Source organism: Rhododendron vialii, chromosome 10a, assembly GCF_030253575.1.
Source record: "Rhododendron vialii isolate Sample 1 chromosome 10a, ASM3025357v1".
Lineage (NCBI taxonomy): Eukaryota > Viridiplantae > Streptophyta > Magnoliopsida > Ericales > Ericaceae > Rhododendron > Rhododendron vialii.
In genome coordinates, this window is record NC_080566.1 from 15,908,861 (window position 1) to 15,923,644 (window position 14,784).

At 37.0% G+C, this 14,784-nt stretch overlaps 1 protein-coding gene across 1 annotated transcript; it reads right to left on the minus strand.

Moving 5' to 3' along the window:
- Positions 1-1,413: 1,413 nt before the first annotated feature.
- On the minus strand, positions 1,414-8,330 carry LOC131303836 (cysteine proteinase mucunain). The gene is made up of 4 exons (XM_058330881.1): positions 7,462-8,330; positions 5,644-5,879; positions 3,123-3,263; positions 1,414-1,941 (listed from the first exon to the last, which is right to left on the minus strand). The coding sequence occupies exons 1-4, from the start codon at positions 7,937-7,939 to the stop codon at positions 1,663-1,665; spliced, it is 1,134 nt and encodes a 377-aa protein (XP_058186864.1). The 5' UTR covers positions 7,940-8,330; the 3' UTR covers positions 1,414-1,662.
- Positions 8,331-14,784: the final 6,454 nt, after the last annotated feature.

Here is a 14,784-nt window from a genome sequence, read left to right on the forward strand (position 1 = left end):
GAGTGACTTTTCATGCCAAGCGTACGTCCTACGTGGTACCCGTTCAGCACATCTAACGTGGTATCTGTTCAGCACATCTAAGCCGTCTAATATACTTTTGGACGGCTCGGATCGAAATCATCTCTCTTCTCTCACCCAATACTTTCTCTCTCATTTTTCTCTCTCCAAATTTGAGCCGTTCAAATATGCAATGGACGGCTCGAATGTGCAAGCGGTCACCACGTGGTATTCGCTCGGCAATGAACAAATTTCGGTTCCAAACACACCCTAATTTTCAAGGAGTAATTTGCATTAATAAATTACTTCTACTAATAATAATTTGTACTGTAATTTTTTCCCCTCTAAATGGGGAGTACTAACAACTCCCTTTGATACAGATGAATAATCTGTACCAGCATGCACAAACCAGTTTTGGGCCCATTTTAGTTTTCAAAAAAATGATCGGAGCCGCTCATTTTGTTTAAAATAACTTGCTTACGATCCCTACAAAATATATGTTCAATCCAACATCGGTAAAGGTGTTTACAAAACATTCAACTTTGCTTTAGAATTCAAGAATGAATTTTGGGGTAAAAATGGATGTTTCGTAGATGCCCTAACCGACATTGGATTGAGCTTATTTTTTGTAGGTACCGTAAACAATATTTGAAACAAAATGAGTGGCTTGATCATTTTTTTGGGAACCCAAAACGGACCCCAAAAATGATTTGTACGTACTGGTACAGATTATTCATCTGTACCAATTGCACCTCTGGTGAATGAAAGAGGCGTAGCAGTGCCATTTAACAGGGGCAAGTATAGAATGATAGCGCGAAGCTGCCAATTCTATATTCGACTTCTCAGGATATACAATTCGTCAAATATTATATTCTACTAGTCGCAAACACCGGATAAATGTCTTGATATACAGTCCAATGATAGTATTTCCCTCTATATCCCTAGCACACAACTGTCAAAGTAACTATCAAAAAAAAACTGTCAAAGTTAATAAATTTTTCCAAAGTTTTTTTAAAAAAATCACCGAGAATAAAGAAGTCAAAAAGATTTATCCTTTCGACAAAAAACAGAAAACAAAAATTTCTAGTAGAAAAAAATTATAGTAGAAAAACTAAATAGTATCAAGAAGGACCTATCATCAACCAGCTCGACCAACAAATTATCTCTGTAGATATCGAAGCCCACGGGGGGCACAAAATGTTTGAGCAGCTCTGCTAGATGGTGTATGAGATTTACATGATTTTGAATTTCGTTACAAACATTTAATTCAATAGAAATGTTAACTTCTTCATGGAAGTATAGGAGAAGCGGAAACGGCTGACATGCTATCCAATTAGTCTGGCATCCATCATGATGTACCAGGAATTAGAACCCAGAATCCAACAGGAGTAAATTGATAGCAACTGAACTAGTCACTTGAAACAGAAGGACCAAGTATGAAATAGGATAAGAGTGAAATAGGCATTCCAACAATATCAGGTTGTCTCCGAACACAATTCAAATGAGTAAAGCATATGTGCAACAAGGATTCATCCGAATGAAAATCAGGAGCCCTTCGTCCATTGGTGGCGTAGACCAGTAAGGAAACGTGGAGCAAATACTAATCAATTCAAGAGGGTCTCCTCCCTCTCCCTTCTCATTGCAAGGCCTGGTTCCAAAGACACTTCAAGCACTGCTTATCCCAATTGCTGCATCTCCATAAGCCGGGTAAAATTTGGCAGGGTTTTGGCCATTCTTGATAGGGTAAGAAGACTGCATTGCGATTCCACACTTGCCAGCAAAGGTTTCAGCCACGTTACGCTCCATCCTGATGTATCCATGCTCACCCCAGCTAGTTCCCCATGAGTTCCTCACAATCCAGTGATCCACGCCATTCTCTGTGCCGTACCCAACCACAGCAACACCGTGGTCCAATGCATAGCCACATTCACCAGAGAATATGCCCTGAGAGAGATTTCAAGAGAAAGAACCTGAGTTAAATATCCTATCTCACAAGTTCGGTTTGAAGGTAAACACATTGATTAAATCCGATTCCAATCACATAAATATATAGGCATGTTACTGGAAAACTGAGAGAATTTTAATCTCAAGATTCTACTAGGCATATAAAGTGGACTTCTACTAGCCATCCTTGAACGCTAATCAGACTTACAAAGCACTACTTGGTACAAAATGAAGACACTCCAACGTAAGGTCAGCGAATACTGCTAAAAGAGGTCCAAATTCTATGACAAACCGAACTCATCCGCTTAGAAAGATCTTTAACTGTTCCTATAAGGTCCATATCTAGGTTGTGTTTGGACCATGAATTTGTGTAGAGATTTACGGAGGGAAAAAAAGGGTAAATGAACAGATAGGATGATTAATGAAGTAAGCTAAGGATTGCACACTTTTTTCTTTTTTGTTTAGATATGTCCCTACACAAACCCGTGATCCAAATACAACCTTACATCCCATCATGCAACCAAGCAAATCAACTCGAACAAATATTCAATTGCGACAATTTTCAAATGTTTACTTACCAGTGATCAAGACGAACAAATTATTGCCGTAGTTGGGTAGGGATTTGCAACAGAAAAGAAAAGTAAAGAAAAAGAGAGAAACAATTAGCTTTACAAATCCCTTCCCTTCTCATTTCCCTACCGAATTGCCTCAATAATCCAGGACAAATGAACAGTCTTCACCTTCATAACACTTCGAATTAAACATAAGTAGATTTCTTTGGCTCCAGCTCAATAGCAGTAGATGCAAACAAAAAATATTTCAGCAGTTGCTGCTGGACATCTACCTATTCCATTTATAAAGGAAGAACAACTTTGGTGCGGATTCAAAATCGAGGCTGGCTCACAATTTACACTACCGAAACTGCCCTTTAATTGCCACAGTATTGCAACTTAATGCAAACTGCCTATTCCACGTTCAAATTGCACATGCATCCACTTGCGCAACAACGGCTATTTCCTTCAATGTTAATCTTGCTTATGAAAAAATATATGCATATCAAGAGTCTAAATTCTTTGAAACTAAATAACAAAAATTAATATATGCGTAATATGCAATAAATTGAACAAGTCATTGACCATATAAACAAGAAATCAGACACAAAGAAGGTGTGTTCTATTTACCGATAGGTAGAGTTGGAATTCCCTGCCGGAGGCTTCAATGGCAACGCTGACAGGTTGGTGAGCCACAGCCTTCTTCAATGCCTTCTCGTTGTAGGGTGGCACATCTTCGTAACCGTCAATGCTTACAACCTTTGCATTCTTCTGGAACAACAATTCAAACCCAAATTTGAATACGTGTATCCTTGTGAATAAAGGAGAAATGCTAGTAACACAACATTAAACCACAACTGCGGCGAATGCAGTTGTGTTTTAATGTTTTTTTTTTTTTGGGTAGACTTTTTGCTAATAAAGGCCAGTTTGGGCATAATTATTGCCAATGTCATTTTTATCCTTTTTTCTGAATTTTGTTTCAGCTTCGCCTCAAATTTTTGAATAAATTTTTTGTCTTGACCACCAAAATCTAAAACATATCATAAGCCAAAAAACTAAAATTAAAGAAGGAAAAACTTCCAAACGAAGTAGTCAAATTGGTTTTTCTTCAACTAATATCTATTTTTTAAACTTAGATCCGTATATCTTTTTATTTTTCTGATTCTTCTTATTTGGACGGATAATTAATCTAAATCTCGACAAAAAACTAAGAAAAATCACTTGCATACCAAAAATGCCAACTACATACAAGAACAATTAATTTTTCAATAAAATCCGAAAAAAAGTTTGAAAAAGCCAATAAAATTCTCTTCACATTTTGTTTAATCTGAGTTTATTTAATTCTGTTTTACTATATTTTTGTACTACTCCCAAAATTTCATGTGAATGATAAATTACAAAAAAAATGATGAAACAAATAAAAAATACACCAACTACCTAAAATGCCAACTATATTTAATAAGCAAATTTTTCAAAAAGCAATGATTTTGGCACTCAGACTCCAATTTTTGTCTTTTAGTGTTCTTGGCAATTGACATGTGTATTTTGAACAATGAAAGACAAATATTAGAGTAAGGTTATAAAGAAAAAAGAGTGGCAAAATCTATGAAGCACCAATACCTCTAGAGGTCGAAGTATCGCAGTGTCGGACACGGGGACACATACGGGACACGCCACGTGGCGTGTCCCATAATTTAATATAAATCTTTTTAGGGGGACACAGATGGGGACACGGGGGGACACGGCTGGGAACACTGATGGGGACACAGCAAGGGCCAAACTGTAATTTTTGAGGGGCCAAACTGTAATTTTTTTAAATTTTGGAGGTCAAACTATAATTTTAAAAAAAATTTTGGGGCCAAATTTTAATTTTTAAAAAATTCATGGGTGTCAAACTATAATTAATTATTTATTTATATAAATAAATAAATATACACGTGGCGTGTCTCCTGTCGTGTCTGTGTCCCCATTTTTTTAGAATTCCCGTGTTCCCGTGTCCGTGTCCGTGTCCGTGTCCGTGCATCATAGGGCAAAATCAATAACTCAAATCCACCCTACATACATGGGTATGAGTAGATAAGTAGATACGAAAATGCCTATCCCTAATGACTGTTCTTGGACTGTTAGAAAATTGATGAACTAAGAAATTTGGGGCAGAACTTTGTTAAAAATACTATAGGTAATGGGCAAGCCACCTTCATTTGGCTTGATAATTGGCATCCAAGTGGCCCCCTCTACAAACGTTTTGATGAAATTGGTTCCTCATTATATGACAGAGCTAGTACTTGCATTGTGAATGGTGTGTGGCACTGGCCTAGGCCGAGAAAAAGGATAATACAGCAGATTCAATCCTCAACACCTTCCTTAACTTTGGGGGATGGAGATGACCTGATTACATGGACTATTTCTCCTACTGGTATTTACTCTACCAAACATACATGGGAAGCTATAAGGAACAAAAGCCCAAATGTTTGATGGTCTTCCTTTGTCTGGTATTCTAAACATGTTCCAAAATGGGCATTTATTCTTTGGACTGCTTGTCTTAAGAGGCTTGCCAATAGAGACAGACTTAGGAAGTGGGGTATGCAAATTGATTCTCTCTATATTTTCTGTTCTCAAACTGAGGAAACTGCAGTTCATCTTTTCTTTAACTGCAATTTTTCTAGACAGATTTTGGAACCTATTCTAACTAAGTTCCAGATTCGTAGACCAACTGCTAAATGGGAGGATGAACTGGGTTGGGCCCTTAATTTCTGTAAAGGGACTGCATTCGGGCTCTTATATTCAAACTTGCTTTTGCGGCTTCAGTGTGTTATATTTGGCTTGAAAGGAACTCGAGTTTTTTGGTGGGAGAACTAAGAGCCCAGATGGAATTTTAGCTTGCATACAAGATAATCTGAGACTAAGAATCTGTACATGGAAGAATATCCCCAACTCAGTTGAGAACCAAAATCTATGTAATCTTTGGCATCTCTCATCCAACATGCTAGGGAATTCTGTCCCTTAGGGGTTTTGATTTTTAGTAGGCTTTCTGTGTAAAGTTTGATTGTAATGGGGCATTCATCCCTTGAAGTTCTGTTTGGTTGGTCAGAAAATGCATCAATTACCACAAAAAGAAAAAAAATGTATTGAAAGAGAGAGAGGAACTGACTCGAGTGGGGTCGCAGGCGGCGTCGAGGCCAAGGTAAGGGTAGTCGGATTCGGTGTCGATGCCGCCGTTATCCATGATGAATTCGAAGGCGTAGTCCATGAGTCCTCCATTGCAACCGGCGTTGTACTTTTTGTCGCAGTCCACCAGTTCTTGCTCCGACAGTTGGATCAGTTCGCCGGTGGCTATCTGGTTTACTCCTTCCACCGCCGCCACCGTCGAGAACGCCCAGCAACTCCCTGGCCCCCAATTAGGAATTACAAGAGAAGACGACAATCAGCGTTTTCCACTCCCAATGGGGGCTGTTTGGTAAAAACACGAATAGCCTAATTTATCACTAGCTTATTTTTGGAAAATGATTTTTTTTTTTATTCGTTAAACCTAATATACTTTATCCTATGTGATTTGGGAAAGAGATGAGTGTTTATGGAAATCGAACCATGCCAATGTGCATGAGAGGCACTAACTGCACTGCACTCCACTTGATTGGAAAATGATTTTGACATTCCACATTATTGTAAATGCATTTTGAATTTTGTTTTTAGTGTGCGTTGAAAATTTTAGTTAATAAGAGTACTTTAAAAACACAATTTTTAAAGTGCAATTCTCATTTTTTGTTTCCTTTTTTAGTATTTTTATGCTTAGATCTTGTTTTTTTAATCAAATTTAGTATGCAGGTAAAAGACTTGTAAGTACTCCGTAGTTAGTAAACGAAAAATCTAAAAACCGAATAAAAAGTAGGGGTAGTCAAATCGATTTAAAATTTTATTTTAATAGATAATTCAAACGGTTATTGAGCAGATTATATATAACAAGTCCGAAGGCCTTCCATAGAGCATTTCCAGTCTTTGTGTACTTCTATTTAATTTTTTTGAGTTAAAACATTACTACTATTTGGTATGAAATAGTCTCATTAGAAAACTTAAATTATAAAATTTAATAAAAACTTCATTAATGACATAGTTGCAAATATAAGAGGGAGAAATTTATCCTTCAAAATTTGAGTAAATCACCAATCAGCACATAAATTCGAGTCAAACCATGGATTGTGAGTATTAATAAACTCTTCTTAAATAGTATATTGAATCTGACTGAAAATCTCTATCATAAACAATTCGGATTCAAATCGGACATAAGATAATTAATTTGATGATCAATCCAGTCCATGTTCATTGCCTAATTCGTTCATAAAGTTGGTGAAACTTTCGTTATACTACCCTTTGACTGTTAGATGGGTTTCCATGCTCCATGTTCCCAAAACAGAAAGTCCATCACCCAACAGGCAACAATCCAGTCTAGCAACCGGTCAACATATATATTCCATCTTCATTCTTGCTCAATATATACTCTAATATCTAAACAAAATCGTTTTTTTCTTTTTGGTCGTAATTAATTACAGTTTTGTTTCTCCACCGAATTTTTTATTTCAATTTTCATTTGTTGGACTAATCAAGTAGCAAAAAAAATGTTTAAATTTTCAAGGAAAAATCCCACTTACAAGAAAGAAAAAAAAAAAGAAAAAAACTTCTCACACACATTAAATGCATTCGGAATTATCCAATGCACACATACCTCACAAAACAATGAACGATTATAGTAGTGTATATCAAAACTATTCGATCTGGACATACTTACAAGTCACATCTGGGTCTATTTACGAAAATCTATGCACGTAGTAATATCTTTTCCATCAAATACAAAACAAAAAAAGGGGTAATCCCCAAGTCAGGGTATTTTGGTTAAAGAAGACTATTATATCCCCTTGGGAATTCAATGAAATAGAAAGGATATTATTAAATCAGCAAAGAATGAGAAGCTTACCGCAGCGCCCCTGATCCTTGATCGGAGCAACAGCACTTCTCTCCCTCCAATCAACAGATTCCGGCAAATTCTCCCCTTCCTCAACCGCGTACCTCCGGCTCGCCACCTTGGCCTTCACGAACCGCCTCTTCGCGTCGGTCCTGGCGCCCAAATACATGGACCGGTACTCCTCATTGGTCAGGTCAGCAAACCGGTTCAACCCGACCTTATAGGTCCGGTTCACCGAGTTATGCTGGTCAATAAACCTCAGGTTATCCTTAAAAACCTCGAACCTCCTCTCCCTCTCTCCTATCCCGTTATACGCCTTCCCGTGCCTCGCCTTCCAATCCCTGTAAATTCCCATCACTTCCTCGTCGCTCCGTCCATTGGTGTTTTCAGTGGGTTTGTCGTTGTTGTTGTTATCGATGATCGAGAGGTGTTTTGCGTGGGATAGGGAAGCGAAGAGGAGGAGGAGAATGGTAGTTATGGCCATGGCCATGGTTGTTGGATGAAGGAAAGGAACGGTTTGAGACTTTTAAAGAGAGCGTTGAAAAGAGGCCGGCTTGGAAGAGTGAAGGCGGTATGCTGGGCTTTATATAAAAGGAGAGAATTGAGAAGGGTAATTAATGTGATATTTTAATGCATGGCTTGATATTAGAAAGAGAGATAAAAGACTTGTCAAGAAAAGCTTTGTCGGGCTCTGTTCGGACCCAACCCATGGAACTCGGGGCAGGTACCTGGTGGGAATAACTATTCTGGTGCTCCAAGAACAGTGCTCTCTATTCCTCATATCATAAGTGTGTGGAACCTGTGGGTCTTAATCTCAAGTTTGTAGATTCGACACGCTTTGATGAGAGGAAAGAACATTGTTCCTAAAACACCGAACAACTCTTCTTTTGTGGCCGAAAAAATGAGATGTATAAATTTTCGTTGGTGCATATTAGGAGGCATGGAAAAAAGGTTTAGCTACTCGTGAAGCACTGCCGCATGTTGTCGGGGTCCACCACCACATATTCAAGTAGAGCCCATGATTAAATGTATAAATTTCATATAAATGTGTGGTGGAAGAAGGTTGTAGTGCTTTAGGAGCACTAAATAATCACTCAGGTAGGCATGTCAAAAGTTCAAGATCCTCTCTCTAGATTTTTCCAAATTTACATTTTTTTTTGAACGGCAAAAAAAAAATTCACTAATCTTTGAAATTCTTACAAAGACAATAACATCGTATTCCTAACATAGCCCTAAAATAATTTTGTTATATTGTTATATATTTAGCATAATTATGAAAGAGTGCTACTATATAAACCTAAAAACTTGCATATATCTTGAAAATATACATATAGAATTAGTTTTATGCTCTATTTCGTCATATGGTGCATTTATACTTGTTTTACGTATTGTGTGTTTATTTGAAGCTATTATTTATTGATTCTCTTTATTTTTAACCATCTTGGAGAAATATCCTAAAATAAATTCATTAATAAAACTCTCTTGATCAAATTTTAAAACTTGTCGATGTTCATGTAAGATATACTTTAAAAATTTTGCTGACTTTGTGCTCATTTTTACATAATTTAATTGAAAGTATGCGTTATAAGCTTTTTGTAGTTAGTAATGCATATCTTAATTGTGTATGATTTCATTGTGGTTAACTAGAAAATAAATTTTTGCCATTATGATTAACAAGGTGCTCCCACTAGGCTACATTCTTAGATTCATCCCTAACCCCAAGGGCCTACAACCAATTCATGATCGAGATTTTCAATAATCAAATCTCTGTTTGGGAGTTGGATTTTTTAATACTCCCTCCGTCCGAATTAATAATCTCTCGTTCTATTCTAACCGGATAAAAAATAGTTATATATCTCTAAATTAGTAACGAATTATATATCTAATATGAATCTTAGATCTCAATTAGTTTTATAATACAATATTTTTAAAACCACATAAAATATTATAAATTAAAAGATATAATTAATTAAAAAGTAACACAATCTTCGAAAATGAACTATTAAATTAGGACAGAGCGACTAGTCCGTTATGCACTTTTGCATTTTATATATATCTTTGTGGGGTGATTTTAAAATACATTCTGAGAAATTGAACTTCGCATAGAGAATCCAATAAATAATCACACCGACCAGATGTTGAAATCCAATATTATAAATCATCAAGCCATTTTTACAAATTGTCATTGTAATCCAGAAATTAGTAATCTCCAATTCAAATTCAGAGAATCTAAAAAATAATTGCCGTCAAACACCCGCTAAGATGTTGCCAAGTGGAGTGTCCCTGTAGGTGGGTTTTGCCTCTAGTTTTGGTCCAAGTCCCAATTTGTAGAGCAAAATCAGGGAAAAAATTTCAGTGCCGAGCGGGTACCATGTGGTGTCCGTTCTCGCATTCGAGCAATCTATTTCGTTTTTGAACGGTTCAGATTTGGAGAGGAAATAAGAGAGAAAGTGTTGGGGTGAAAGGAGAGAGAGAATTTCAATCCGAGTCATCCAAAAATGTATCGGGCGGTTCGGATGCGCCGAACAGATACTACGTGGGATATAATTATGGGAGAGAGAGAGAGAGAGGGAGAGAAAAGGCTCCAACTTACGGGACTCTTTATAATTTCTTTCCCAACCGTCGTCGGTCAGACCCTCCAATCTGGGAGTCGTGCATGCTCTCCATGTGCATTGGTTGAATCAATCTACGTACGCATTCATGTTCCCCGGTGGGAAAACATGCAATAGTAATACTCCCCCCCTACTACTTGCTCTTGCAGTTTCCAAAAATAGAAAGCAGTCAATGTTTTGAGTCAGTCGGCGCCATAAAAACGGCTTATTTGCTTTCCCCTCAACCTTGGCCTGGCCTGCTAAATGGTTCTAGGGAAGGGACTACTACTAGTCTACTACTATCTATGCATGCGCACCGCAGTCAAGCTCTAGGGCCCTTTCTTTCTCCTTTTTGTTTTATATTTTCTCTAGGAAAATTGTTAAAAATAGCCCACTGGACTATTGTTAAGGTTAGAAAAATATATTAAAATGCGTAAAAGTATATGTTGAAATGTAAAAGAAAAACGCATTGGAGTATGTATATTTTTTGTCATTTTCTTTAATTAGGATGTGTTTCACTCATTAAAATAAGTACTTATTTTTTTGAATTAAAAGTGATATATTGTGAGAAAATATTTTGTCTCGTAAAGCGAAAAATAAGTACTTAAAAAATAAGAATCTTAGCGGAACATAGCCTAACTTATTGACAAGTTGACAACTCTATAGGCAGTCAATAAGACACTTTGTTTATTTTGGAGGAGCGGGATCCTCTTCCCTCTCGGTCAATGTTGTTCAATACTTCATTTGTACAAGAGCCCACTTTGATACTCAAAATGATTTATTTTTAAGAGTTTGTCGAGACCATTTATCACGACAAAAATTAAATTGATTGGATGATATAAAATAATTTAAAAATTGCACGAATCTCCAAAATGAATCAACAAAGACGAACGGTAGAAGTTTATTTATTGAATGTTATTCGGTCATGTTACTACTTAATTGTTCTGGTATTCAATGCCAGGTGTTGAATAAGGACTTGAGGAACAATACTTCTAGACTAAGGACTTTGTCATTGAAGAGTTAACTCTTAGAGCATCCGTATCAGATTCAGCAAATTTTGGACCAAATTTCATTTAAAAAGTCACTTTTCTATTTTAACTACTGTAACGACCCTAATTTTGGCCTTAATTTTTTTTAACAAAAAAAAATGTTAATTAATTAAACTAACAAGTTTATTCAATTATTTATTTTATAATTAGTTTCATTAGTTATTTAAATTTCATAAAAATCAGTGATTACTTTTTGTTCAATATATATACATACACATACATATAAATAATTATTTTCCCTACCCAAACCTAACACTACGTACCCATCCCAAAATTTTAGGAACCATGTTCTCCCCTCTCTCTCTCTCTCTCTCCTTTGGCCGAACCATCTCTATCTCCTACCTTCCCATTTACTCCTGTTCGGCTGCGAAATGGCTCAAAGACTGAGCGGGTGTGCCAAGACTTGTCGCATCTAACGTAAAGGGCTGAGCGTCCCTGTTCTGACTTCTAGATCTAAGAGAGCGATAGTGCTGCAACTTAAGGGCTGGATTGCAGTGAAGGTACGTGGTTTTGCCTCTTCGTGCAAGGACTTAATAATTTCCTAACCGTGTAGGAAAGAAAGTAACAACGTAGAATTACTTTACTATATCGTAATAATAAAGTAAGGGATGAAGAGAGATATGAATAACTTTATTATGTTTCGTAATAATAAAGTTGGGGTACAAGAGAGATAGAAACCCGAATTACTTGGTGAAGTAATTGAGTGAGGGTGAGAAAATAGAGATAGTTGCTTCGCTAGGAAGGCTTTGGTTTTAAGCGTTGAGCTTGATTGGTGTGGGAACCCGTTTTCCTTCTTTGATTCTAGTATTTATAAGCAAAGCACCTCTACGGTTTTGCATGCAAAGGATTTTCCCGCCTTGCTCCTCTCGTGCCAAGTGTCCCATGTAACAGCATGTTGTGGACTAGTGGGTAGTTATTAGGGGTAATCCATATTTACCCATAGGTTAATCCTAGATCATGGACGGTTAAAAGCATAATGGGCCACCCTCATGTGCTTTGCGAGAGCAGTTAGACAAGTAATGGGCCATTTTGACAGAGTCAAATGGCCATGTGGCGATTACTCTTTGCCATTCGTGCTCCTATAATCATGGGTATCTTCCAGAATGCTTCAAACAAATACCACGGCCTTAGGCCTCTCGGATTATGGGCCACTGGATTAAATTAAGTGGCCTAATAATAAATTCAGCCCGTACTAATATTTAACAAGCCTAAACAAGTCAGGGGTCAACCAAATTCTTCTTGCAAATAGGCCCAAAACTTTCAAACCCAAACCCAATTCAAACCGGAACTAATTGGGCCCACTCAATTTGCCCTTGGTCCGTTAATTTTGGTCCAATAGCTCTTCAATTCATGGCCCAATTTAATTCAATTTCAACTAAATGGACATTCAATGCTAGTCCAGGACTGGGTGCCAAAAACAGGTGTAAACAACTCCAATAACTGCCCACCACACCACTCTCTCCTCATTCTCCACTCCCTCCTATACAAGCCTTCCTGACCTCCGAAATTCACAAAACATTTACACCACCACCACTGTAAATGGGTAGAAAAAGAAAGAGAGGAGAGCCAGAGATAAGGTTTCAAAAAAAAAAAAGTGGTTCAGAGGGAGACTGTAAAAGTGGGTTTTCGATCCTACACTTATCCGAGCATCCATTTCGACTGTCCATCTTCTAGAACGACCCCAAGCACCTCCAAACGAATCCTCAATCATCCGAAGTTAGCGCCGGCATCCCGTTACCCCGTCGTCTTCTCCGATTCTTTCGTAGCTGTCCGAAACCGTCTAAACCAGTTAACCGTTTTTTTTCGACCGAAACCAAGGTAGGATAATCGATTCCCTACTCTCCCTAAGTATAATTTTACTCGTATATGTTGGTTTCAATGCTTAGAAGGGACGGGGTTTGGATTACATGTCGAAATGACAAAGACAGAAGCTATACTCTGTTTCTTTTCTTTCTTTCTTTTTTCGTTACTGGAGTTGTATTAAAAGTTGAACTAAGCTGTTATTACACTGTTAACCCTGAACTTTGTATGCTTGCGGATTCAATCCTAAATTGTTTATTTCTTTTATAAGTTGACCTGAAATATGTTTCTTTTTTTTTTTTTACTCTACAGTATACACCTGTCTTGTTATGTACGTGGTGTTAACCTTTAATGTTCACAAATGTCAAATACATGGTGTAACTATTTCAATCTAGATTGAATAAGATGTTGTTCATTTTTAAAAAAAAAAAAAGAGAGTGAAGTCCTAAAAGGAAAACATAACATTTTACTTAAGAGAAATATGTATAAACAGTACATACTTAATAAACTTATTACTACCAGCCTAAGTAAAAACCAGTATACTTTTCTATATAAGCAAGTTAAGATTTTAGTATAAGTTAAGAATATAAGAGTACACTAAATATTATCAAAGTAGAAAACCCATTAAGATAGTGGAAGACACAATAAAAATCTATAACAAGATCTAGATGAAAGACTAGACTGGCATGATAATTTAATGAAACCATAAAAATACATTGGTTTAACGAAAGTTATTAAATCTGTGAAATTAGTTGGTTATTATTTAAAACCTAATAAATAATGAAATGAACTTCCTGGAAACAAAATAAAGTGAACACTTTACCTCTGTACTAATAACCTTAGGAATTAGGTTTGACCTTTCAACATAATTACATTAACCAATGGACACGAAACTTTTCCTAGACCACCAACTTACCCAAAGAGTACAAAATTATTAAGTAAACCCTCCCCGGAATAAAATTGTTGATACTTATCAATAAGATTTAAATCAATTAAAAAGGCACCCGCCCAATCTCGAACTCTTATGTGTTTACCTACTCGCACCATATCAATTGCCATGCTTGCAGCTTTTACATTGAAATGTATCATGTTGGATTTAGTTGTTATTGGAGATATGTGATTGTACATGCAAGATCGAACTTAGGTTCACTGGGTGATTACGAGTAGTGACTCACGTAGACGATGTTAAGTAAATGAAAATTGGTAAAGTGTCGAAAGTGTGAGTTTGTAGATTATGATTCGAGCCATGGCTATGGCAAGGGTAACCAATAGGGCCCTGTGTTGAAATGGGTAACCAAAGGGGCCCAGTATTGAGAGATGTTGTGACACTAATGTATAATGCATCATGGGAAAATTCGCTTCTTTTGTTCAAGAGGGAATAAGTCCCATGAGACGGTTATAGTTAGTGGTAGGGATGTCCGACCCTAATGTACAATGCGTCATGGGATGACTCGATCCTTCTGTTATGGTCTTAAGTGAGAACATGCTAGATACATAATTTAGGTGAACTCACCTAGGATCCTAGTACAGAATAAGCAAGAGGAAGGGTGAACCCATGAGACGGTTGTAGTTAGTGGATGTGGGAGGAAAATGATCTCGTGGAGAGAATCCTTAGATATCATGTAAGTTGATGGATAGTAAAAAAAAAAGATGATGTGCTATTATTCTGTACCTTCTATATATTGTCAATTTTTTGTATCGTCGAACTGCTAACTGTAGAGTAAGGGGTTAGTAGGGTTGGGATTATCTACTGAGTTTCAAAACTCATTATGGTGCCGTTGGGCTGGCGTTTTATGCCATGTAATCAAGAGATCGAAGAGCAGAATCCTCTTCAAGATGATCAGTATCAAGGTGAGGACCTCCCAGCTGAAGAAGGGGAGTTTGTCGAGCCTTGG

Bases quoted from the DNA above. Each gene is read 5' to 3' on its own strand.
- LOC131303836 (XM_058330881.1), bottom strand. From the start codon at position 7,939: ATGGCCATGGCCATAACTACCATTCTCCTCCTCCTCTTCGCTTCCCTA. The intron at 3,264-5,643 runs GTCAGTTCCTCT...TTGTTGTTCCAG, and splicing joins CCGCCTGCGACCCCACTCGA to AAGAATGCAAAGGTTGTAAG. The intron at 1,942-3,122 runs GTAAATAGAACA...AATCTCTCTCAG, and splicing joins AATTCCAACTCTACCTATCG to GGCATATTCTCTGGTGAATG.